Raw genomic sequence first — 25,510 nt, 5'->3', positions numbered from 1 at the left:
CCCCTCCCCTCTCTCTGCCCCTCCCCTCTCTCTGCCCCTCCCCTCTCCCTTTACTCCTCCCCTCTTCTTCTACCCCTCCCCTCTCCTTGCCCCTCCCTGCCACTTGCACTAGCTCTTTCTCGCGCGCGCTCTCTCAAATAAATAAATAAAATCTTTCTTAAAAAATTACTATACAATTTAAGGGGCACCAGGGTGGCACAGTCCGTTAAGCATCCAACTCTTGGTTCCAGCTCAGGTCATGATCTCAGGGTCCTGAGATTGAGCTCTGCACTGGGCTCTGTGCTGGGCGTGGAGCCTACTTAAGATTCTCTCTCCCTCTCCCTCTGTCCCTCCCCAGTCTCTTAAAAAAAAAAAATTACTGTACAATTTATTAAAATTTCAAAATCAAAGGACTATTATTCCTTAAGCTTAAAAAATAATTTTATTGAGGTAAAATTCACATAACATAAAATTAATCATTTTAAAGTTAACAGTTCAGTGACATTTAGTATATTCACAGTTGTGCAACCACCACCTCTCTCTAGTTCCAAAACATTTCCATCACCCCAGAATAAAATCTCATACCCATTAAGCTTTCATCCCCTGTTCCTTCTCCTGGCACCAACAATCTGTGTTCTGTCCTTATGGATTTATCTATTCTGAATATTTCCTATAGATGGATCATACAATAAATGACTTAGCAGAATGTTTTTTGAGACTCATCCAGTTAGCATAATATTTGTAGCACATATCAGTACTTCATTCATTTGCATGTGGCTTGTTTAGATGTTCCAGCATCATATGTTATTTCTATCTTTGAGTTCAGTTTTTTGTTTTTTTAAGATTCCACATATAAGTAAGATCATAAAGTATTTTTCTTTCTCTCTCTGACTTATTTCACTTAGCCTCATTCCCTAAGGTCAATCCATTTTGTTACAAATGGCAGGATTCCCCTTTTTTATGGCTGAATAGTGTTCCCATTGTGTGTATGTACGTATCACATTTTCTTTATCTGTTCATCCACCAATGGACATGTAAGTTTTTCCCATGTATTGGCCATAGTAAATGGTGCTGCAGTGAACATGGGGGTGTACATATCTTTTTGAGTTTGGATAAATACCCAGAAGTAGAATTGCTGGATCATATGGTAGTTCTGTTTTTAATTTTTTGAGGAAACTCCATTCTCTTTTCCATAGTGGGTGCACCAATTTACATTCCCACCAACAGTGCTCATGTGTTCCCTTTTCTCCACATCCTTGCCAACACTTGTTTTTTCTTGTCTTTTTGATAATTGCCATTTAACAGGTGTAAGGTGATACCTCATTGTGGTTTTGATTTACATTTCCTTGCTGATTAGTGATGTTGAGCATCTTTTCATGTACCTGTTGGCCATCTGAACGTTTTCTTTGGAAAAATGTCTGTTCAGATCCTCGGCCCATTTTTAAATTGGACTTATTTTTAATTTTTTTTTAAGATTTTATTTATTTGACAGAGAGATATTGAACACAAACACAAGCAGGGGGAGGGGCAGGCAGAGGGAGAAGCAGGCTTCTCACTGAGCAGGGAGCCTGACACGGGACTTGATCCCAGGACCCGGAGATCATGACCTGAGCCGAAGGCAGATGCTTAACCAACTGAGCCACCCAGGCACCCTATTTTAATTGTTTTATTGTTTTTATTATTTTTTTTTTACTATTGAGTTGTGTGAGTTCTTTATGTATTTAGATATTAACTTTTTATCAGATATATGATTTGCAAAGATTTTTCTCCCATTCAATAAGTTGCTTTTTCATTTTGTTGATGGTTTCCTTTGCTTTGCAGGAGTTTTTTAGTTTGAGGGGTGCCTGGGCGGCTCAGTCGGTTAAGCCTCCGACTCTTGATTTTAGGTTGGGTCATGATCTCAGGGTACTGGGATCGAGCCTCATGTGGGGCTCTGTGCTCGGCGCAGAGCGTGCTTGTCCCTCTCCCTCTGATCCTTCCCCGTACTTGCTCTCTTTCCCTCTCTCAAATAAATAAATAAAACATTAAAAAAAAAGAAGCTTTTTAGTTTGAAATAGTCCCCTGTTTTTTTGGTTTTTTTTTTTTTGCTTTCAGTATAAGATCTAAAATAATCATCCCCAAGACCAACGTCAAGTAGCTTACTGCCTGTGTTTTCTTCTAGAAGTTTTATGGTTTCAGGTTTTAATTCATGTCCTTAATCCATGTTGAGTAAATTTTTGTGTATGGTATAAGATAGTGGTCCACTTTTATTTTTTTTTTCCATGTGGCTGTGCAATTTTCCCAACAGCATATATTGAAGAGACTATGCTTTCCCCATTGTATATTCTTGGCTCCTTTGTTGTAAATTAATTGACTATATATGCATGGGGTTATTTCTGGGCGCTCTGTTCTGTTCCATTGGTCTATGTGTCTGTTTTTATGCTAATACCATACTGTTTTGATTACTGCCCATGTGATTCTTTGAATGTTTTGTTTAAAAATCATGTAAATATGCAAGTAAAATAGTTGGGTATAAAGTTAAAATAAAATACATTTCCATACATCTGCCAGCATTAACTACTGTTAGGTGCCTTGTGTGAACTTGTCTATGCATCAACAAACACACATATGCTTCTTTTTTTCCAGTATACAGAATGGGATATTATATAAGATCTTCAATTTGCCCTTTAACCTGACAATATATCTTGGAGATCTTTTCATGTTAGTACATGTATTAATAGGTCTACCTCGGGCGCCTGGGTGGCTCAGTCGTTGAGCGTCTGCCTTCAGCTCAGGTCATGATCCCAGGGTCCTGGGATCGAGTCCTGCATCGGGCTCCCTGCTCGGCGGGAAGCCTGCTTCTCGATCTCCCACTCCCCCTGCTTGTGTTCCTGCTCTCGCTCTCTCTCTCTCTCTGTCAAATAAATGAATGGAATCTTTAAAAAAAAAAAAAAAGGTCTACCTCATACTTTTAGTAGCTGTATAATGTATAAATTATACCTATCATCCATTTTATTTTTATTTCTTAAACATTTTACTTTGGGGTAATTACAGATTTATAGGAAAGTTGCAAAGAATACAGAGAATTCTTCACTAATTTTCTCCTAATGTTAACATAACTATGGTACATTTATCAAACTAAGATACCAACCTTGGTACATTGGTATTTTTTCCATTTTTTTTTTATTGTGGTAAAATACACAAACAAAATTGACGTCTTAGCCATTTTTAGTGTACTGTTCAGGGGTACTAAGTACATTAATATGGTTGTGCTACCATCACCACCATTCATCTCCAGAACTCTTCTCATCTTGCAGAAGTAAAATTCTGTACCTGTTGAATAACTCTCCATTTCCCCTTCCCAGCCCCTGGCAACCACTATTCTACTTTCTGTCCCAATGATTTTGACTACTCTAAGTACTTCCTATAAGTAGAATTATGCAGTATATATCTTTTTGTGACTAGCTTATTTCACCTAACACAGTGTCCTCAAGATTCATCCATCCTGTAGCATGTCAGAATTTCCTTCCTTTTTTATGCTGAATAGTGCTCCATTGTATGTATATACCACATTTTGCTTATAGATTTGTCCATCGATGGACACTTTGATTGCTTCCACCTTTTGGCTGTTGTGAATAATGATGCTGTGAACATGGGTGTACAAAGAGCTCTTTGAGACCCTGTTTTCAATTCTTCTGGGTATATACCCAGATTGTTGGATCATCCGATAGTTCTGTTTTTAATTTTTTTGAGGAAATGCCATGCTCTTTTTCACAGCTCTGTACTATTTTACATTCCCGCCAATAATGCGCAAGGGTTCCGATTTCTCCACATTCTCGCCAACACTTGTTATCTTCTGCTTTTTGACGGTGGCCATCCTAATGGATGTGAGGTTATTATCTCATAGTTTTGATTTGCATTTCCCTAGTGATTAATGATGGTATCTTTCCATGTGCTTATTGGACATTTGTATGTCTTCTGTGGAGAGATGTCTATTCAAGTCCTTTGCCCATTTTTGAATCAGCATGTTTTGTTGTTATTGAGTTTTAGGAGTTCTCTATTTACTCTGGATATTAATCCCTTATTAGATACATGATTTGGAAATATTTTCTCCCATTCTGTGGGTTGCCTTTTTACTCTGTTGACGGTGTCTTTTGATGCACAAAAGTTAAAAACCTTCATCAATTGATTTGTCTGTTTGGGGGGGTTATTATCTGTGCCTTTCTTGTCATATTGAAAAAAAGCATTGCCAAATCTGATGTTGTGAAGCTTTTGCTTTATGTTTTCTTCTAAGAGTTTTATAGTTTTAGGTCTGGACTCATTTGGGGAATATTCTTTTATATCATGTTAGGTGAGGGTACAAAGTCATTCTTTTGTATATCCAGTTTTGCCAGGACCATTTGTGGAAAAGCTTATCCTTTTCCCCCATTGCATGGTTTTGACATTCTTGTTGAATTTCACTAGTTTTTCCTCTACTGTCCCTTTTCTGTTCCAGGACATTATGTTGTATTTAGTATTACCCATTTTAAAATGTTTAATTTTTTTAGGAACTTAATGTGATAGGTGAGAGATACACATGGTAGAAAATTCACAAGGTATAATAGGGTATATGCCTTTTGTATTTTACCAAAAAAAAGTCAGTCTCCTTCTCACTCCTATTGCCGTTACATGTACAAGCACAGACGAATCCCTTCCCCAGAAAGTAGCCCACTGAACACATCAATGTTTAATGATAAAAAGGAGTGGACTGGTGGCCAAAATGGGACTCCTAAACCCCAGAAGTAGCATCCTTCTCTTTAATAGTGCTAGTCTAGTTGGCAGACACTTCACCTCCTAATTGTGAGTGAGGAGTCTCTGGCCTCTAACAGGGCCTTGTATAAAGCATAGAACCTTGTGCTATGCTTGTATGGCAGTGTTTTGTAAGTATATGTAGCATGCTCTTTGTGCAAGGTGTTATTAGGCCATGGACATGCTGGGGCAGAAGGACAGAAGGCAGAGGGAGGATGTGGCAAGGCACGATAGCCATTTCTGTCTTTTTCACTCAGGCTCTCCTTGGTCAACAGGTTTGTCTCAGAGACAGAATTGTTCGTGGCTGTGCAAAGTTTCCTGCTGTCTCTGCAGGAGCAAGGTGAGCGCCCTCCACTGGTGGTCTTCAGAGCCTCCATCTATCTGCTTGCAATCTGCCAGGACAAAAACGGAACACTAGATGAGGTATGGACCAAAATGCCTGGGGCTCTTCCTCCTCCTGCTGCACCCCTTTACATCATGGCTCCTTGAGAGACCATGACAATATTATAGAGAGAAGGCAGGTGGCAGAGAGAGATAGAGAGGAAGAGAGGGAGAGAGAGAGTCTTGGTGGAATGGGGAGTGGGAGGGGGCTGACATTCAGATTTAATGAATTCTCTCAGTAGTCCTGAGAGGTAAAGATTATTATTTCTACCTTTTACAGGTAAGAAAATCAAGACTTGGGTTAAAGTAACTTTCTCTAGGTCACACAATTAATTGATGGTGGAGCCAGGACTCCAATTTAGACTTAACCAACTCCCAAGGCTCTTTTCTTAGTACAACCTCTGGTTTGAGAAGGAGAGAAATGTGAGGTATTTCCTTCTGTTAACAGTTTATCAAACAAGGTGGGTTGCTGGGACGCAGAATATTGTTAGTTAGGCTGATCTTGGATCGTTTTGACAGTGGTTGTGTGTATACAAGTTTTCTCTTTCCAGATTCTTTATAAATTCTTATGGGTCAGGACTATATCTGATTGATCACTAAATCTCTCGCCTCTTTCATTGAAGATTGCTTCTACTCCTTAGATATGGACACTTCAGCTTCAACCTAAGGATACTCTTTCTTCACTGACTAATAACTTTGCCTCCTTTTTTTTAAGGATTTTAAAAAATTTATTTAAGCAATCTCTACACCCAACATGGGACTCAAACATGACCCCGAGATCAAGAGCTACATGCTCCTCCAACTGAGCCAGCCAGGCACCCCGTCTTTTTGATTACTGTTGGGGCAAATATGTTGTAAGCAGACCTGGTTTAATTTGAATGGAAGCAGAAAGTTGTAGTTGAAGTGCATGAGTTTTCAAGTAAGATAGACCTAGATATACAGTATCCCATTGTCTCTTTTTTGATGATATTTGAAGCCATTGGTGATCATTGCCTACTATTAATTCATTAGGGATTGCAAAATAATAACACCCTAATTCTGGCATTCACTCTTTGTTTATTAACTGGGATACTTGCATAAAAGGAAACTTCCTTTATCAACTACTCAGTTACTCTAAGTGGTAGATTATATAGGAAGCATAGGTTGAATGTTTGATTCTTTCCCTTTTTTTTAAAAGATTTTATTTATTTATTTATTTGAGAGATAGAGAGATAGTGAAAGATAGAGCATGAGCAGGGGAGAGAGGAAGAAGGGGGCACCTGCTGAGCAAGGAGCCCAACATGGGGCTCGATCCCAGGACCCCGGGATCATGACTTGCTTAACCGACTGAGCCACTCAGGCACCCCTGATTCTTTCCTTTTAATTACAGTTTTTACAAGAAATGAGTTGGTTTTCTAGCATTCCTCAAAGGGGACCAAAGAGATTTTTTTTAGTGTCATTATGAATTCATGGATTTAAAATATTTGATGTTTCAATCCACTGTAGTTATTATCCTTTTGAAGCTCCAATTGTCCTATCGTTGGTCAGTGGGAGCCTAGAAGGGTAGCTCCTGAGTCCTTTTGACACAACCCTAGTAGTCTTTGGCAGAGTTTGGGTTTTCTACTATGACAAGATGCTTTAAGCTTGTATACACTTCCTGCTCTCCCATTTGCTCTTGAACCTACCCCAGTTAAGCTTTCAGCGTTACCACATCTCTGAAAATGCACTTATTAAGGTCACCAGTAACAGATACATGACTAAAGCCAGTAATCAATATTTGTCATTATCTTACTTGACCAATCAACAGCATCTCTCTTCTTTGAAACATTGCCATTATTTGGCATCTAGAATGCTGTGTGCTCCTGATTTTCCTCCTACCTCTCTGGCAGTTCTGTCTCAGTGTCTTTTGCTGATTTTCTCTTATCTCCCTGACCTCTAAGTGTTCTAGTGCCCCAGAGCTCAGTCTTTGATGCCTTTCTTTTCTCTTTAAATTTATTTCTTTGGTGATCTCATATAGTCCCATGGTTTGATTCATGGCTGAATTAAAAAGGATGACTCTGGCTTCTAGGACAATAGACCAAGAGGGTACAAGGTGGAAGTGCAGAAACCAGTTAGGAGGTTATAGCAATAATGTGGACAAGAAATAGTAGAGGAGGTGGTGAAGAGCATTAACTTCTGGATAGATTTTGAAATGGAGCCAATAGAATCTTGATGGATCAATCAGTGTGAGGTGTAAGAATAAGAGAGAATAAAAGGATGTTTCCAAAGATTTTGGTTCTGACGGAGGCCAAAGAATTGTTGTATTGAAATACTAGAGGGAGTGACCTGGAAAGTAGGGGGGTGGTGGTAAAGTGGGATGCTTGAATTGGGATTATTAAGGAGCATGCCTTTCTTGGTAATGATGAAGCCTAGGGGCATGACCACGGGCATGACTGGCTGAGGCAAGTGGAGGAGATTAGAAGGGAGAAAGAGAACTTAGAGGCCATGTTTTGGAACTAGGGAGGTGGGAGCAAAAATAGCCTCAACTTGAGAGATTGTAGGCAAGACAGGTTTTTGGAAGAGGAGCAAAGCAACAAGGTGAAGGGAATATTCAAAGAAGAGGCACAGGACAAGGAATTTGCTGAACTGTGAGTGAGTTCTAGAGGACACTGTGGAAGGGTTTTGGGAACTAGCAATGAGTGGGAGATGGGGACGGAAAAGAGCATGTTTTGAGCCATATGGGATGATCTGAAATTTCTGGGCTTCCTGAGGTGACTAATGTAAATAGGAGAAAAGGACATGATAGGAATAGTCCTGATGGCTTCAAGACTAATAATGGCGGTAAGATTGGATTTGGGGGGCCTCTCTCCACATCTAATGGTGGTGGTGTAGAAACGTAGAAGGAGCCCATGGAGCTCCAGGCTTTCTCTCTAGGGTGTGAATCCATAAATGATGTATAACATTGTTTTGCATGTTTAAAAATTATATATAAATGGTAATATATAATCACAGCTTGATTTTTAACTCAATTCTGTTTTTCTATTTTTATGTATTCAGGATTTTTTATTGTGGTAAAATACACAAATAAGATTTATCATCTTAACCATTTTTGGTAAACAGTTCAGTGGCATTAAGTACATTAGTATTGGGCAACTACCGCCACCAGTCATGTCCAGAACTCTCTTTATCTTGTAAAACTGAAACTCTATACCCATTAAATAATAACTCCCCAATGTGGATTGACCACTTGACATGTGTCCGGTGCTGTCTGGGCTCCTGTCAGGGTTGGGGTGAATCAAACATGTTCCCTGATCTCAGGGAGCTCCAGTTTGGCAGGAGAGACAAAAAGATCCTCTACAGGCAGGCAATAACAGTGCTCTCCTGGAGCTGGAGGACTAGTCGAGGTATGAAAACACACAGAGAAAGAGATTGTATCTGATTATGGCATCAGGAGAGGCTTCATTGAGGAGAGGATTAAGATACAGAAATGGGCAGTTTCCCAGTCTATCCCTTCAAGGAAGAAAGTCTAGTGTATGTGCCTTAGCTAAGTCATTTGACAGACAGACTGAAGAGAAGCTCGAAAGGTAGACTTAAGTCTTTAACAACATGCTCAAAAATGAAATTAAGGAAACAATTCCATTTATAATAGCATCAAGAAATAAAATACATTGGAATAAATTTAGCAAAAGAAATATACTTCTGATCAGTGAACATTATAAAACGTCATTGAAATTAAAGACCTAAATAGAAACAAATAGAAAGACATCCTGTGTTCATGAATCAGAAGACTTAATAGCCACTTAGAAGATAAAAAAAAGTTCTGGGATACAATGTACAATATACTGACTATAGCTGATGATTCTGTTCTGCATATTTGGAATTTGCTGGGAAAGTAGAGCTTAAAAGTTCCAATCACAAGGAAAAAGACCTTGTAACTTGTGAGGTGATGGATGTTAGCCAAACTTGTGATCATTTTACAATATATACATTTATCAAATCATTACATCGTGTACATTAAACTTACACAATGTTATATGGCAACTATATCTCAATAAAACTGGGAGAAAAAGACTTTATAGTGTTCAAATGGCAATACTCCCCAAATTGATCTATAGATCCTACACAATCCCAATCAAAATCCCGGTTGTCCTTTCCTTCTTTCTTTCTGTCCTAAAATTCATATGGAAATGCAGGGGGCCCAAAATAACCAAACAGTCTTGAAAAAGAAGAATAAAGTTGGAGGGCTCACACTTCTTGATTTCAAACTTACTACAAAACTAGAGTAATCAAGGAAGATGCTGGAGACCCAGGACCCGGAGCAGCTCTGAGGTGGTGAATAATAGCTCTTCAAGTCTGCAATAAAAAAATGGCCTCAAGGGGCGCCTGGGTGGCTCAGTCGTTAGACTTCTGCCTTTGGCTCAGGTCATGATCCCAGGGTCCTGGGATGGAGCCCTACATCGGGCTCCCTGCTTGGCGGGAGGCCTGTTTCTCCCTCTCCCACGCCCCCCGCTTGTGTTCCTTCTCTCGCTGTGTCTCTGTCAAATAAATAAATAAAATCTTAAAAAAAAATGGCCTCCAGTTTACAAAAAAATGAGAAAGAAACAGAATGAAAAGCGTGAAAAAGTAGAAGAGGCAGAGCCTGAAACGTTTGTGGCAGAAAAAGTAGTGGACCAGTGTGTAATGAATGGGAAGGTGGAGTATTTCCTGACGTGGAAGGGATTTATAGATGCTGACAGTACTTGGGAACCTGAAGGAAATTTAGATTGTCCAGAGTTAATTGAAGCATTTCTTAATTCTCAAAAAGCTGGTAAAGAAAAAGATGGTACAAAAAATAAATCTTTATCTGACAGTGAATCTGACAATAGCCAATCAGAGAAGGAAAGAGATGCTGCTGATAACAAGAGGCTTTGCCAGAGGTCTTGATGTGAATAAATAATCAGTGCTACAGACAGCAGTGGAGAATTCATGGGTCTCATGAAATGGAAAGATTCAGATGAGGCAGACTTGGTGCTGGCAAAAGAGGCAAATATGAAGTGTTCTCAGATTGTAATTGCTTTTTGTGAAGAGAGACTAACTTGACTTTCTTGTCCAGAAGGTGAAGCTCAATAATTGTTTGTGTTGCTTTTTTATATATGTTTTTATATATACATTTATGTGTGTATATATATGTATGTATGTGTGTACATATGGGCCTTGGTTTTTTTATTTATCAGTATGAAGAAATAACATTCTAATGAAAAACCAGTTTGATAGGTTCGTTTTGAAGTAGTTGGAGTTCTTTTGCATCTAATAGCACTGGTTACTTTGAACAAATAAAAGCTTTCTGAAGTTGCTTCCTTTATCAGAAAAGAATATTTGAGACCATGGTATATTATTCCCCTGCATTCAAGAACACCTTTTCTAAATGTTGGGGGAAGTCTTCATAGTCATTACTCAATCAGAATTTGTGTTTAACTCCCATATGCCCAAGGACCATACTGGGTTTTTTGTTTACTTGGGGTTTTTTGGTATATATACATAAAATTACATACGTAAATGGTTTCCTTCCCTCCCTCCCTCCTTTCTTTCTTTCCCTTCCTTCCTTCCATTCATTCATTCATTCATTCATTCTTTCACATTTACCAAAACAAAAAGAGCATTTCATAACCAAGGATAGGCCCATGTTTCTGGGATGCCATCATTTTCAGCACCCTAAAAAATAAATCACTTGGGGCGCCTGGGTGGCTCAGTCATTGGGCGTCTGCCTTCGGCTCGGGTCATGATCCCAGGGTCCTGGGATCGAGCCCTGCATCAGGCTCCCTACTTGGCAGGAAGCCTCCTTCTCTCTCTCCCATTCCCCCTGCTTGGGTTCCTGTTCTCGCTTTCTCTTTCTGTCAAATAAATGAATAAAATCTTAAAAAAAAAAGAAAGAAAGAAATCACTTAAAGTTAGATTGAAATTTTTCCTGAAACCTTAACCTTTCAAATTTTGTAATTAATTGGGTAATTTAAATATAATAGAAACAATTTAAATTGGACAACGTAAAAGCAGCCATATCAGAATCCATATCCATATCTACAGTTAAATGCAAGTTTATTTGCAAAACCTCTGAAAGGAAAATTTTATCACAACTTCCCCACCCAAATGAGAAAACTAGACAAGTCCTGGTGTGTTTTAATTAGGTAAGCAAAACTTAGTTAAATGGACATTTAAAGTTTCTTTCTAGTGAACCATTCCTTTTCAAGAAGTTGAAATCCCTGTGCTGTATTGGATAAAAGGTCATGATTCATGGAATGTCTAGACTTCATTCATGGAAACATAATCATAATCAGATGGTTAGAGATGTTGGCAATTTAGGATCTTCTGAAATAAATGAGTGAACAGACTTCTGTAATCTAAATTCTTGACCTGCATGTTGTTTCTTTACCCCAACTCATTCCTTACATGTAGGCTCAATCTTCTCAGTATTTGGGTTACTGGTTCCGCAGAAGCCAGGAAAAACAATAACTTTGTGGTGAATGTTATCCAACTGTATATTGGATATCGTTTACTTTATTATAAATACTGGTAAATAGTCATCAGTAGTTTTATATTCCTTTTATTTATTTTTTTAAAGATTTTATTTATTTGACAGAGAGAGGCACAGCTAGAAAGGGAACACAAGCAGGGGGAGTGGGAGAGGGAGAAGCAGGCCTCCTGCTGAGCAGGGAGCCTGATGTGGGGCTCAATCCCGGGACCCTGGGATCGAGCCCCACATCGGGCTCCTGGCTCAGCGGGGAGTCTGCTTCTCCCTCTCCCTCTGCCTCTCCCACTGCTCATGCTCTCTCTCTCTCTCTCTCTCTCTCTCTCTGTATCTCTGTGTCTCAAATGAATAAATAAAATCTTTAAAAAAAATAAAAATAAACTAGAATAATCAAGACTGTGTTTCTGACATAAGGATAGTCATCTAGATCAATGGCTTAGATTGACAGTCCAAAAATAAACCCACATATTTTTTATAAGGATGCCAAGACAATTTAGTGGGAGAAAAAATAGTCTTTTTAACAAATAGTGCTAGAACAACTGGATGTCCACATGCAAAAGCATGAAGTTGGACCCTTATAGTATACACAAAATTAATTCAAAATGGATCAAAGACCTAAATGAAACAGCCCAAACTATGAACCATAAAACTTTTTTTTTATTAATTTATTTGAGAGAGAGAATGAGAGACAGAGAGCACAAGAGGGAAGAGGGTCAGAGGGAGAAGCAGACTCCCCGCCGAGCAGGGAGCCCGATGCGGGACTCGATCCCAGGACTCCAGGATCATGACCTGAGCCGAAGGCAGTCGCTTAACCAACTGAGCCACCCAGGCGCCCGAACCATAAAACTCTTAGAATAGCATATTAAGGATTAAATTTTGCTATATGTGCAATGGGAAGAGCTAGGTTTTTGAGGGTTAATAAATGATTCAATACACATGCCCTTTGCCCCCTCTGTGCCAGGTCCAATGCCAGGTGCACAGATGAATCTGCATAAGTCTGTTCCCTCAAGCAGCTCAAGTCTAGTGTGGGAGGTAGACACCTACACTGATCATTACAACACACCGTAGAAAGTGTCATTATAGAGCTGGGTTTCTCAGCCCTGGCGCTATTAACATTTTGCACAACATAATTCTTTTCTGTGGGAGGCTGTCCTGTGCATTGTAGGTTATTTAGCGGCATCCCTGCTCTCTCCCACTAGATGCCAGTAGCACTCCCTAAATCAAGAAAATAACAAATGTCTAAAGGCATTTCAAAAAATCTTCTGGGGGAACAAAATCACTCTAATTTGAGAACCACTGTTGTAAGATAAGCACAGTGAGTTTTCTTCTCACCGGAGGGCACTGGGATGAGCTAGTGAAGACGTCCTGGAGCACTGAGATGCCAAGTACATTTTTCCCAGTTGTGTCTTGGCTATGTTTGTTGGGCTGTCTTGGGTCCTCTGCAAGATTTATTTAGTCCCTTTCTTTTCTTTCTTTGCTTCCAGGCTGTGGTCAGTGCCATCAGAAAATTTTTAGAGGACATCCCCGACCTGCACCTGGTTTACATCCACCATCCCCTCCTGCTCAGGTTCTTCCTGTTGTATCCAGAGCTGATGAGTAGGTTTGGGCACCGTGTCCTGGAACTTTGGTTCTCCTGGGAAGAGAGCAGCTATGAGGAGCTGGATGATGTCCCCTCTGCTGGGCAGTGCCCTCTTCCTACTAGCTTAACAGCCCTGTTCCACATGCTCAGAAGCAGCCCCAGCATCCTGCTCATTTTGCTAGTAGGTAGACCACTTACTCATTTCTACATTCGGAGATGGTGGGTTCTCTCTCCCTGGGAGTTGGTTTACTGAGGTCAGGAGGCAACTGCAGTTGCTTCTGCCTGCCTCTGGATTTATTGCTGTTTCTATGTGAATGGGAGGTCCTTTGGCTAGCAGGTGCCTGGTTTCTGTGAATCCATACTCTTTTCTTTCTTTCTTTTTTTTTTTTTTAAAGATTTTATTTATTTATTTGAGAGAGAGAGAGAGAGAGAAACAGCATGAGAGGGGATAGGGTCAGAGGGAGAAGCAGGCTCCCCGCCGAGCCAGGAGCCCGATGCGGGACTCGATCCCAGGACCCCGGAATCATGACCTGAGCCGAAGGCAGACGCCCAACCGACTGAGCCACCCAGGCGCCCCCGTACTCTTTTCTAAGTCTAATGGAGGTTTGCTAACTGAGAGATCTGTCTGTCTGTACTCCTCAGGGGATAGAACTATGAAATGCTGACCCCAATCACCATTCCCTCTCACCTCCCTGTCTTCTCTCAAACAGATTATACTAACAAGGGTTTAATGTCAGAGGAGACCCTTGGGGCATGTTAATGGAGATGGCTGATTGTAGAGGGACAGGGCATTTTTTTTGCCATGACTCACAGGATAATGTTACATGTGCAACACACTCACTTGGGCAAACCCAGAATTGTCAGAAATTCCAGTGCTTTTTTTTTTTTTTTTTAAATGAATTAAGACATTTCCTATAATTCCTATCAGGTATATCAGAGAAGCCAGCTAGCTGCCTGTCGTCTGCAGTTTCTAATACACTAGCTTTAGCTCCATCTTTTCTTCATCCACTCAAGAAAGCATGTTGGAAAATAATGAGAGTGACATTATTTTATTGTAGAGGTAACTGCTGTAAGTTGTTATTTATTTAAAAAAGAAAATCATTTGTACCATTTGACACCTTGTATTTAGTGAGTGATTACTAGTGGTAGGTGCCAAACTGACTTTAGCATAGGAGACATTTAGTTTAAAACCATTGTTTTCAATGACATAACCCATTAGGGGAGAGTGGGGATTCCTTTGATGTTCTTAATCATCAGCAAACATGATTTATTGAGTGTTTTTTTATTGGACTGACTTTATTAGAGTGATTGTTGTAGAAATAACACCTTCATGTTGTATACCTCACTTCCTTAAGCACATACTTCTGTCCATATTCACACACACATGCACACGCTCCCCCCTCAGACTTTAATCTTCACCTTCCATCCCTGCGATCTCTTATCTTGGGAGGTCACACGTGTTGGCTTGATAGGGGCTGCATTCATGCTTTGGCTCAAATTCTTCCTTGAAGGAGGAAGAAAGGAGAAGGAATGGGTTAAAAGTAAAACATCAGTTCATAGAGGAGGAAGGCAAGATGGGTGCCAGGGAGAGTAGCAATGGACAGAATGAAGATTACTGGATTTTCTTTGCTAGATGAAGCATTCAGGGTTAGTTTCTCACACAGAGTAGGTTGCTGACCTGTTGAATTAGGGTTCTGGACAGAAGTCTCTCAAAAAAAGCAGACCTTCTGATAGAGATATTTACGGCATTTTTTTTTTCTTTTTAAACAAACGAAGAGATAGGTTTAGGGAGATTTTTCTGTAAGTCACAAAAGTTGAGATTAAAACCCAGATTTTGACTCCCTGTGTAATGTTCTTCCCAATAAACTGAGCTAACTCTCAGAACAAGAGAGAAAACAACCCTGATCCAGTGTTCCATCAAACAGGAGAGCTGTTTATTTGAGCAGCGGGGCTATAGGGAGGAACTGGACCTAGAGCCTGCTGCACGGGCCAGAGAGAGAATCAGACACAACAAACCACTAATACCTGTCTTAACAGTGTGGCAGTAAAGGTCAGGCAGAGTGCTTGGGTGGCAGGGAGGGCAGAAAGGTGTCATATATGTCATATATTGCAAAGGATTTGACAAGTGGAAGTGTTGGGGGAGGATCCTGCCAGGACAGCACAGCAGCATGCAAGCGCTTACTGTAATTCAGGGACAGTGAGTGGTCTGGTGAGGTTTTGGAGCATGGAGGGTATGTCACAGGAGTTGGGGTTGGAGAAGGATAAGGAAGAGCAGGTTTTTAGAGGCCTTGATTTTAGTTGTTCACTTTTTCTTTTCTCATACATTTATTTGGTACTTACTAGGCACTAGGCATTGGGGATACAAAGATAATTCAGATATGGTTGGTCCCTGCCCTTGAGGGAATCACAGATGCTTGTTTCATATGTCACCTTGTAGAGACTTCTAAAGCATCCCTGGAAGGAGAGAATCAAAGAATAGTGAGGCTAGAAAAAAAATTTCAGATCATGACACTGGGCTATGGGAGTCATAGGAGAGTCTAAGCCCTTATAGACTTACTTCTGGTTACTCTGGTTGTCTTCTACTGGGACCCAGACTCTCAGTGGTCCCTGCCTTCCTAACCCTTTCCATGTTCATGTCCTTCCCTTTACAGCCAAACTCCTAGAAGTCTCAAAATTGTCATCTCTTACTTATTGCTCCACCCATGGGCTTTTGCCTCCATTGCTACTTGAAACCATTCTTACCAGGATCAACAGCAATGTTCTTGTGACTAATTGCAGTGGACTTTTTGGTTCTCATCTTACATGACCTGTTATTATTTGATGATTGTCCACTTTTTATTGACACATTCTTGGTTTTGGCAATACCAGCTCTCTTAATTTTTCTCTTACCTCTTTTGGCACTTCTCCCAGTCTCTTTTATAGTTTTCTTTCTGGCTAGTGCTTGAAACTTGATGTTCCTCAAAGTTTTGTCCTAGGCTCTCTTTTTACTCAGTGTCTTCTTTCTGGGCCATGTCAATAATTCTCATGGATTTGGTTGCCTCCTGCTGTATGCTGACGACTCAACTCTGTCTCCATCTGTGACCTTTCTCCTGAGCTCCAGACCCATATAGCTAACCATCTGTTTGACATTTCTGTCTAAAATGGAGCTCATTATCTTCCTCCCCCAAGTTTTCTTTCTTAGTCTGGGTCTTTCTAGGGTGGAGATCCCTCCCTAGATGAAGACTATCCTAGGCCACTAGCTTCAAGGAATGTAAGTACTTAAAGGAAACAAGAGAAACATGAATCTCAAGAGAGCACATCCTTAGAGAGACCCTATCTCCGGCAAGCTGGAGCAGGTACCCCATCCTTTGTTGTGGTGACCCAGTTTCTGTCCTTGAATGTGAACCACCCTCACGACCCTTCCTTCCTGGGCAGAGAGGAAGGAGCCTTGTGTTTTGCTGGCCTAGAGTTCAACAGGAAGGCTCTATCCTGAGGGCTGGAAGCTACATAGAGACCTAGGAAGATGAAGACTTTTTTTTTTTTTTTTAAGATTTTATTTATTTATTTGACAGAGAGAGACACAGCGAGAGAGGGAACACAAGCAGGGGGAGTGGCAGAGGGAGAAGCAGGCTTCCCGCTGAGCAGAGAGCCCAATGCGGGGCTCGATCCCAGGACCCTGGGACCATGACCTGAGCCGAAGGCAGACGCTTAACGACTGAGACACCCAGGCGCCCCAAGTGAAGACTTTTCTGAGCTTCATTTTCCTTGTGTATAAAGTGGAGATAACATGTAGATAAATATATGGGAATAATATGTGGAAAGAGGGGCGCCTGGGTGGCTCAGTTGGTTAAGCGACTGCCTTCGGCTCAGGTCATGATCCTGGAGTCCCGGGATCGAGTCCCGCATCGGGCTCCCTGCTCGGCAGGGAGTCTGCTTCTCCCTCTGACCCTCCTCCCTCTCATGCTCTCTGTCTCTCATTCTCTCTGTCTCAAATAAATTAAAAAAAAAAAAAAAAAAAAAAATATGTGGAAAGAATATGTAGGGACACTCTTGCTGTCCTGTACACAGTAGGCTATCATTCACTGATCGTTGACAGACTCTGAATCAGAGAGAGAATGGTAATCTCAGAGCAGCTTATTGAATTGCTCAAGGTCATATAACTAATAAGGGTCATGACTATGATTGGAGCCTAAAAGTTAATGAGCTTTTCACTAAATTAGATCCTGGAAACATTGGTGGTGAAAAAGAATAGCAAGGAACAACTTTGCTGTCTGTTTATATATATAATTCTTGACATTTCTCCCCAGCTTCTAGCCACAGGAGGGGAGAAGAGTCTAAAAATAGGTGTTGGTACCAATTTCTGTTTTTGGTATGGGTAATTAACAGCTGAAAACAAAGCTTTTAATTGCCACTCTTATCAATGGGTGGTCTTTCATGTAGGTTGTTTAAATGTGAAAAACAGTGATGTCCCAGAAGCTCTGTTTGTTCCCTCCTTAGCCACATCACCCTACTTGATGCAACCGCATAAAATTCTGGACAGCTCTGGGCAGGAGAGACTTCAGAGTGGGCCATGTTCCATCCAGAGCCTTCCCCACTGACCCACGCAGTGGGGTGTACCCCTTCCCCCCAACCCCACCCCACCCTGGCATTCACCATAGTCACCAAAGGCTGAGTAGCCCTCTTCCTTTTGGACTGTTAAAATTTAACTCAGGGTTCTGAAGGACCAGCTCTCTGGTTAGGCAGCCAAGTGCTGGTGAAGGAGCAGGATCAGGAAATTGTTTTGGCTTTGGGCCCTGTGACTTTGGGCAAATCATAGCCACTCTGGGCTTTAGCCTCATACCCTGTAAAGTAAAAGGGTTGATGTACATGAACTGAGAGTCTCTCTAATCCTCCTATTCTGTGATCGTCTCCTTCCAGAGATGTTTTCTGAGTCCCTCTAAGGTGGCAAAGACAAACCTCATCCTTGTTTTTCATTAACTCCTAGCATAGTAGAATTTACAGTGCCACTGCTGTCTTAATCTGCCTGTTTCCTCATTTGAGAAATTAGGGTAGCCCCTACCTAGAAGAGTTATGAGGATACAGATAATATATCAACAAACATACAGCTACAGTTGGAACACGTCACAGTACCTGACATTATTAGTCCCTAACTGAGCAACTGCTATTGACTTATAGTTGTTTCTCTGGTCGCTGTGGACGTTTGTGAAGAGCCAAGCCCAGATGCCCCCGTGTCACCCAGTGATCACATCTGGAGTTGTCTGGCTGGGTGCCCTGTAGCCATGTCTCTTTGTGTGTCAGTTGTCCTCCCTGGAGAGGGAGTCTGTGAGTGACCTTGGATTCGTAGCACCAAGCATGTTAGCCTGTCCAAAGGAATTGGCTTGTTTGAGCCGGTAGGTGCCAGGAGCTATCAGTAGTATAGTCTCTGGTGTGGCTTCTGACTGGCTTTGCCTTTAACATATACTCATTAAAATTAATCTGAAAGCAAATAAAAAGCAGTGTCCTTTCCTACCTTCTGAACCCAAGGCCTTTACAGCTTGGGGCAGAAATAGCCAGATGCTATGGAAGAGAAGGGGCCTGACCTGGTCCTTGCTTCCCTTCCTGTGCCCCGAATCTGTCCTAACCCATCCTCTTCCTGCCCTGTGACATCTCCATCCCCCTCTATTTTCCTCCCTTAAGGCACATTCAGGTCCCCTGTCCTGAAATAACCTCTTCTTGACCCTAAAACTTATATTTGTCAGAGAGAGGCATCCTGGAAAGTAGAAAGAGCTTTGGGCTTGGAGGTAGGAGATTCACATCTTAGCTGTGCCACTTACTGGCATGGGTGACCTTTGGCATACCACATAATCTCTCTGAGTCTCTGTTTCTTCCTATTTAGGATGGACCTGTTCAACAGACTAGTACATAATAGGTGCCAAGTAAGGGAGCACTCCCTTCCCCAGGTTTTATGACACCATCATCCTGGGTCCTTCCCCAGTCCCTCTCTTTTTCACTGTTTACCTGTCCCCAACCATGATGTCCTCTGAGCTCTGGCTTCCTTTTCTCCTGCTCAGGATCTCATCTATTCCAGCCCAGTGGACACAGCCCGCAAAGTACTAATTGTCCTAAGGACCTTTTTGAGGAAGAATGAGGATGTCGAAGTGGGTGGTCTCATCCGAGGCCACTTCCTGCTGATCCTACAGCATCTGTTGGTGGAACATGGGGCCTCTCCTTCAGGAGGTCAGTCTGGAGCTGTCGGGGGCATGTTTTTACCTGAAACTCAGGAGTGGGCATCTCTGCCCTAATGAGGTCTGCTCCAGGAGAAAGAATCAGAGTTTTCTCTGCAAAATAAAAATCAGGCCAGTGTGGCATCAGGCTAAACTTTACCTCCTTGCTCTCATCAGAGAATGAGCACTCAACATATTTGATATATGTGTGTGTGCGTGTGTGGAGTGCATGTGTTTATGTTTAATGTTTCTGTGTGTTTAGTATAGGCGGGTGTGTTCAGGCTATGCATGCATGTCCCCACCCTGCATAGCGTGTGCTCAGAGCTGTTTGTCACAAAAATGGTAGCCCCCATTTGGGGAGAAGAAAGCGGGAAATAATAGGGGAGGCCAGGAAGGCAGCAGCAGCCCGCAGGGGCTGGGAAGGGGGTGGATCTGAAATGTGTTAGAAGCTGCCAGTGAGATCCAGAAGGATAGTTTCCAAATCTGGAATGGGACTCCCTGGAGTCAAGGAAGTTTGATGTTTGGTACAGTTTAAAGACACTGAAAAGGTTGGCATTTGGCTTATCTTTTCCTATTTTTAAAAAGTTAAATTTTAAAATTTCCAAGCAATTAAGAGGAAGTGGGAGGAGAGCTATGGTTCCCTTGATCCAGTCCTGACTGAGGATGGAAGTTTGGAGGTAGATTTAAGGGTGTCTGGAGGAGCTGAGTCCTTCTTTTTCTGGGAAGGATAAGTCATATCTAACTGATAATAACGTATAAGAGCCATGAGATTTCGTGGAAACATAGTTGAAAAAAGTGGGCATTGAACTCAGATTTAGGTTCAAGTCCTGGCCCTGCCACTAACTGGCTGTGGGAGCTTGGAGAAGTCACTCAGCCTCTCTGAGCCTGTTTTCTTAACTGCAAAATGGAAATAATCCCTATTTCACAAGGGGGATTAAGTGAAATATTAAATTTCTGGTACCCAGCCCAGAGTTGGCACTCAATATGTCAGTTGCTCCTGTCCCCAAGGAAGAAGGCAGGAAGTAGGAGTGAATCCCAACAAACATTTACAGTGGGGTAGGGTGTCTGTCTGACCTTGGGGTGATGTGAGTATTAGGTCTCCTGACCAGCCCTCCTTGTTCCTCACAGCCTCGGGGAACCTGCCATTGCTCCTGAGCCTCCTTTCTTTAGTGCAGCTGAAGAACACGTCAGAGCAAGAACTTGACAGTATGACCATGAAGCTTCTTCACCAAGGTGCTTGGGCTTGGGACAGTGCCTGAGGGCCCAGGGCTGGTCATGCTCCTTTATTCCATCATTCAGCCCTTTGGAAGAAGCTAGTGGGTCACTGTTCCTGTGAGCTTCTTGCTATGGGACAGCAATGGCTTTGAGATCTTTCTCTAGTTGTACTGTGAGAGTGTTTGGGAAATGAAACAAAAACAAAAACAGGACACTGTGTGTGACAGGCACAGCTCTGGAGTCAGGAATGCCTGGGTTTGTTCTCAGTCACTAGTTATGCAACCTTGGGCAGTCACTTAGCTTTAGGTTCCTCACAGGTAAAACGGTAGTACTTAGCTGATTTAGGGTTGAGGTAAGGGGTAACTAGTGCCAAATGCTCACAATGCTTGGCACACAGTAGACCTCCAATGCAACTCTCTGTGCAGACTCCCTTTTCCTGGCACAAGCTCAGTTCTTGCTCCACCTCACTCCACAACTGACTCAGGGTCTGATAATCCACTTCACAGTTCTCTAGGCCTCTTCCACCCATACACAAACCTCATTAGGACCTTTCATTGCTGATTAATGCAGTTGCCACTTGATAGGCAGCATCCTTAGGAAGATTTATTGAGGAAATACTGAAATCAATAGGAAAAATGGTGTGTCTTCAGTACCTGTGGAGTGTCGGGGGCTCTGGCCACAGGTGAGGATGGTTCTTTACCTGGCTGGAGCCCAGGCCTCCTCATGAGATAGGTGTCAGGCTTAAAAAGGGCCTTCAGGCATGGCCTGGTGCTGGTCCTCCCAGACTGTCTGTGAAGGGTAATACTCAACTGGGAGGGAAGAATGCCTGTGACAAAATCAAACTGCTGTCAAAAGGGCCTCTGAAGGGGATAATAGTGACCCGAAACATACATGTGAAATGTAATATACATTTATATATAACCCTTTTATTTGAGAACATTGCGAGTAGAGGACAGGGGTGAGGAGGGGGCTGCTTGTCTGGTCACTTAGAACTCAAGTGTGATGTGGCCGCCAAAACAGTGAATGGAGACTTAGGAAGGTTTCATATTGAGGCGATGTGGGTCCAGGGGAGCAAAGAGTGCCGGATCCTAGGAGAAAAGGGATATGTTCTATAGGTGTCTGCTCTACAGAGTAATAACTACTCTGATGAGGGCTGGGGGAGCATGAAGAGGCATCAAATCTTGCCTTAAGAGGTTACAGAGGGCTTCATGAAGGAGGTGAACTTTGAGCTGAATCTTGATTGCTGAATAGGAGTTAAGGAGTTAGCCAGATGAGGGTGATGTGAGAGAGAATATGGCAAATTCAGGGAACTGCACACTGATGGTGATGGAGTCCCCTGGGAAGGTGGTGAGTGCCCCATTGCTGGAAGATTTCAGAGGCTGGATCTTTTCCTGCTAGGGGTGGCAGGTTGGCCTAGATGACCTCTGCAGACTCTCCAACCTGGAGTCTTTGCTGGTATGAATGCTGTTATAGGATGCCTTTAGATCACATAAACTTGTGTAGTCTGTTCTAAGCAATGCAGTCTGTTCTAAGCTGTGGGCTGCTTGCCTTCAGGTTTCTCTTCCTTATTACTGTGTTTCTCTTCCTTGGCTGTATTACCAGGGACACTTAGTTTGTGCTTGGTCCCCAAGACTGATAGACTGACATCCGAAATTAGCCAGTTAAAGGCCATTATCTGTGAGAATTATGAGGGCTGGTGTGCATGAAATCCATGGAGTGCTACATGATGGGGTGTCTGGGCACTCTCCTGCAGTGAGCAAGCTGTGTGGGAAATGCAGCCCTGCTGATGTGGACATCCTGCAGCCCTCCTTCAACTTCCTGTATTGGAGCCTTCATCAGACTACACCAAGCAGTCAGAAAAGAGGTGCTGGGGCCCCGGCTGAGAAAATGAATAGGAAGGGTGCTGGGCAGTGTCTGTGGCCATTGCTGCCCTTAGTTTTTTCCACTTATGAAAATATATATGGGGAGGATGTTGATGGGCCAGACGGTCCTTTCTGGTTCTGATACCTGTGGTTCTAGAATGAAGCTGGAACCCTTAGAGCCTAAAGCTGATCCTTTTGTTCATTCACCATGTGTGCATGAAGTCCCCGTCAGGTGCTAACCACGATGCGGCACCGAGCAGGGGCTCCTGTGGAACTCATGGCCCTTGCCTCTCCACACCATCTCCAGCTGCTGCAGTGCTCCTTAGCAGCACGGCCCTGATTGAGCTTCTGGAGAAGACTCTGGCACTCACCTGGACCGAGGTGGGCTCTCCCAGGACCACACTCCTTTGCTCCGCCTGGCTGCTCACAGCTTCCTTCTCTGCTAAGCAGCACAATGGCAGTCTGCAGGTGAGTCACTAGCCCCTGTGGCTTGGGGGAATGGGGTGGCACACAGAGGAGTGACAAAGTTCTTGAGTTCTGGTTCTAGCTCTGTGGCTTATTAGTTGAGTAACCTTGGCAAGGTATTTATTCTCTGAGCTTCAGTGTCCTTGCCTACAGAATGGGGAAGAAAACATCCAGGGTTGTTGTCAGGTTGGTTTATATTAACTTATCATACATGGATAACCTACATGCCAGGCTGTGTTCTAGGCACAGAGGAATAAGAAATAAATATGTACCCCATGTACCCCACACTTGGGAAACTTGTATTGTAGTCTTTAAGCAAAGCCTCGAAATGTAAGTAAGGTTGTACCAGGCAAAGATAGTAGGGAAAGGCATTCCAGGTAAAGAGAACAATTTGAACAAAGATGTGAAACTGCACAAATTTAGGACATGGTGTACACATTTGGAGACTGGTGAGGTACTGTGTGACTAGAATGTAGGGAGTGAACTGTCAGATTGCACAGGAAGGCAGAAGCCAGCCTATGACCTTATAGTGCTGGGTGGTAAGCCGTGAAATGCCAGACATGTGTGAGCTGTCATTGTGATTCTTGGGGAAGGTGATGCAGGGAACAGGGGAACAGTGAACATATCCACAGAGCACCTCTTTCCTCTCAGTCCCTCCCCACCCCCTTGTATGGGACCTTGTCATCATAGTGCCCTGCGTGAGCTCCTCTGTGGGCTGCTCCACATTCAGTCTCCTTCCTAAGCCTGTCTGCTCCTTGTGGATGGAAACCATCTTCTAGCCTTTGAGGTGTCTTTGCCCTGTGCCCAGCCCTGTGCCATTCAAGTGCCATTTGTATAGAAGTGAGGTCATTTTTAAAGTTTGGCCTCCAAAAAAACAAAAAACAACAACAAAAAACGTTTGGCCTCTGAGGTGGCATCAGGCTGTGGCAAATCTATACTAAAGTCCTCTGGTTGTTGTCCACAGCATCGATTTGGGACACGAACCTTTTCTGCTTTTCTGTGCGAGGTTGTTGGGCCCACCTGTACCCCTGCAGTCACCTGCCTGGGTGGGAGCTTGTACCGTGTGCCTGGCTTGCCCTGGTTTTCAGCTCACACCCAGCCAATTACCTACTAACCACCTCCACTCTAAGTCTTCCCCACTGCCTTAGCGTAGGCCTGATGGTTCATCCTCACCACTAAAGTGGCCTATTCAGTTTCCTGGTCCCTGGCCTTTCCCTTGCTCCATATCTCCTGTCCCTGCAGCCAGTCTGTCTGCACTCTCCACATGGCCGCGGAGACCCTGCTGACCTGGCCCTTCCGCAGCCTTCCTTTCTGCCATTCTACCCTCCTTCTCTGTCCTCTGACCAACTGTTAGCTCTTCTCCAGATCAGCTGTGCTCTTTCACATCTCCATACTGTTGATGGTTTGACTGATTGATTGATTCTTTATTTTTTTTTAAGATTTTATTTATTTATTTGACAGGGAGGGAGAGAGAAAGAGAGAGAGGGACGAGCAAGCACAAGCAGGGGGAGCGGCAGAAGCAGAGGGAGAAGCAGGCTCCCCACCCAGCAAGGAGCCCGACGTGGGGCTCGATCCCAGGACCCTGGGATCATGACCTGAGTCATCCAGGCACCCCTAATAGCCTTTATTTTAATTAATTAATTAGTTAAATTTTAAAAGATTTTATTTATTCATTTGAGGGAGAGAGAGAGAGCACCAGCAGGGGGAGAGGCAGAAGGAGAGGGAGAAGCAGACTCCCTGCTGAGCTGGGAGCCTGACGTGGGGCTCAATCTCAGGACCTGGAGATCAGCTCACGACCTGAGCTGAAGGCAGGCGCTCAACCATCTGAGCCACCTGGGCACCCCTATTTTATTTTTTTAACATTTTATTTATTTGTCAGAGAGAGAGAGAGAGGGAGAGAGCACACAAGCAGGGGGAGCAGCAAGCAGAGGGAGAAGCAGACTCCCCGCTGAGCAAGGAGTCCAATGTGGGACTCGATCTCAGAACCCTGGGATCATGACCTTAGCCGAAGGAAGCCACTTGACTAAGCACCCAGGTGTCCCAGTAGCTTTTATTTTTAAGACAGTTTTAGGTGTACTGAAAAAATGAGCTGATAACACAGAGAGTTCCCAAATAACTCCCACACAGTTTCCTCTATTAACATCTTACATTAGTATGTTATCTCAATACCTTTGTACAAATTGGTTCTTCTGCCTAGAACCTGCTGATTCCACTAGCCAACAAGCATTTTTGAGGAACTGCTTTGTGTCAGACTGATAGATCCAAGCAGAGAAGTAATTCCTGCCTTGAAGCAGCATGTGTTCTGGGTGAGGAGAGCAGAGCAGACTTAGCTCTGAACTCACCACTCCCAACTAACCCCTCAGTTTGGACATTGCTTTGACTTTAAAGAGCATGTTCCCCAGTGCTGATCCTCAGCTGTTCTTCACAATAGTTCTGGAGGGAGTGAAAGCAGGTGGCATTATTCCCATTTCATACATGAAGAAAATAAGGCAGGCTGGGGGAGGGGCAGTGATTTCCCCTTGGCCACATGGCTAGCTAGTGGCAGAGCCAGGGTTTTGATTCTGGGCTGTCTGACTCTAGATCTATGTTAGTTGGATGGTGGGCTGAGGTGGAGCCTGAA

At 42.9% G+C, this 25,510-nt stretch overlaps 1 protein-coding gene and 1 pseudogene across 1 annotated transcript in view; both read left to right on the top strand.

Annotated features, from left to right (window-relative positions):
• MEI1 (meiotic double-stranded break formation protein 1) overlaps positions 1 to 25,510 on the top strand; it is a 73,460-nt gene that overhangs the window by 33,855 nt on the left and 14,095 nt on the right. Inside the window, exons 19-24 of the mRNA XM_021687732.1 lie at positions 5,022 to 5,169; positions 13,072 to 13,347; positions 19,196 to 19,361; positions 20,477 to 20,581; positions 22,317 to 22,427; positions 22,733 to 22,893. Of these exons, the coding sequence (XP_021543407.1) occupies positions 5,022 to 5,169; positions 13,072 to 13,347; positions 19,196 to 19,361; positions 20,477 to 20,581; positions 22,317 to 22,427; positions 22,733 to 22,893 (967 nt within the window). The remainder of the gene's footprint in view (positions 1 to 5,021; positions 5,170 to 13,071; positions 13,348 to 19,195; positions 19,362 to 20,476; positions 20,582 to 22,316; positions 22,428 to 22,732; positions 22,894 to 25,510) is intronic.
• Positions 9,676 to 10,194, top strand: LOC110578225 (annotated as a pseudogene).

The sequence above is a fragment of the Neomonachus schauinslandi genome, chromosome 5 (assembly GCF_002201575.2).
Source record: "Neomonachus schauinslandi chromosome 5, ASM220157v2, whole genome shotgun sequence".
NCBI lineage: Eukaryota > Metazoa > Chordata > Mammalia > Carnivora > Phocidae > Neomonachus > Neomonachus schauinslandi.
This window is presented reverse-complemented; position numbering and strand designations above follow the sequence as displayed.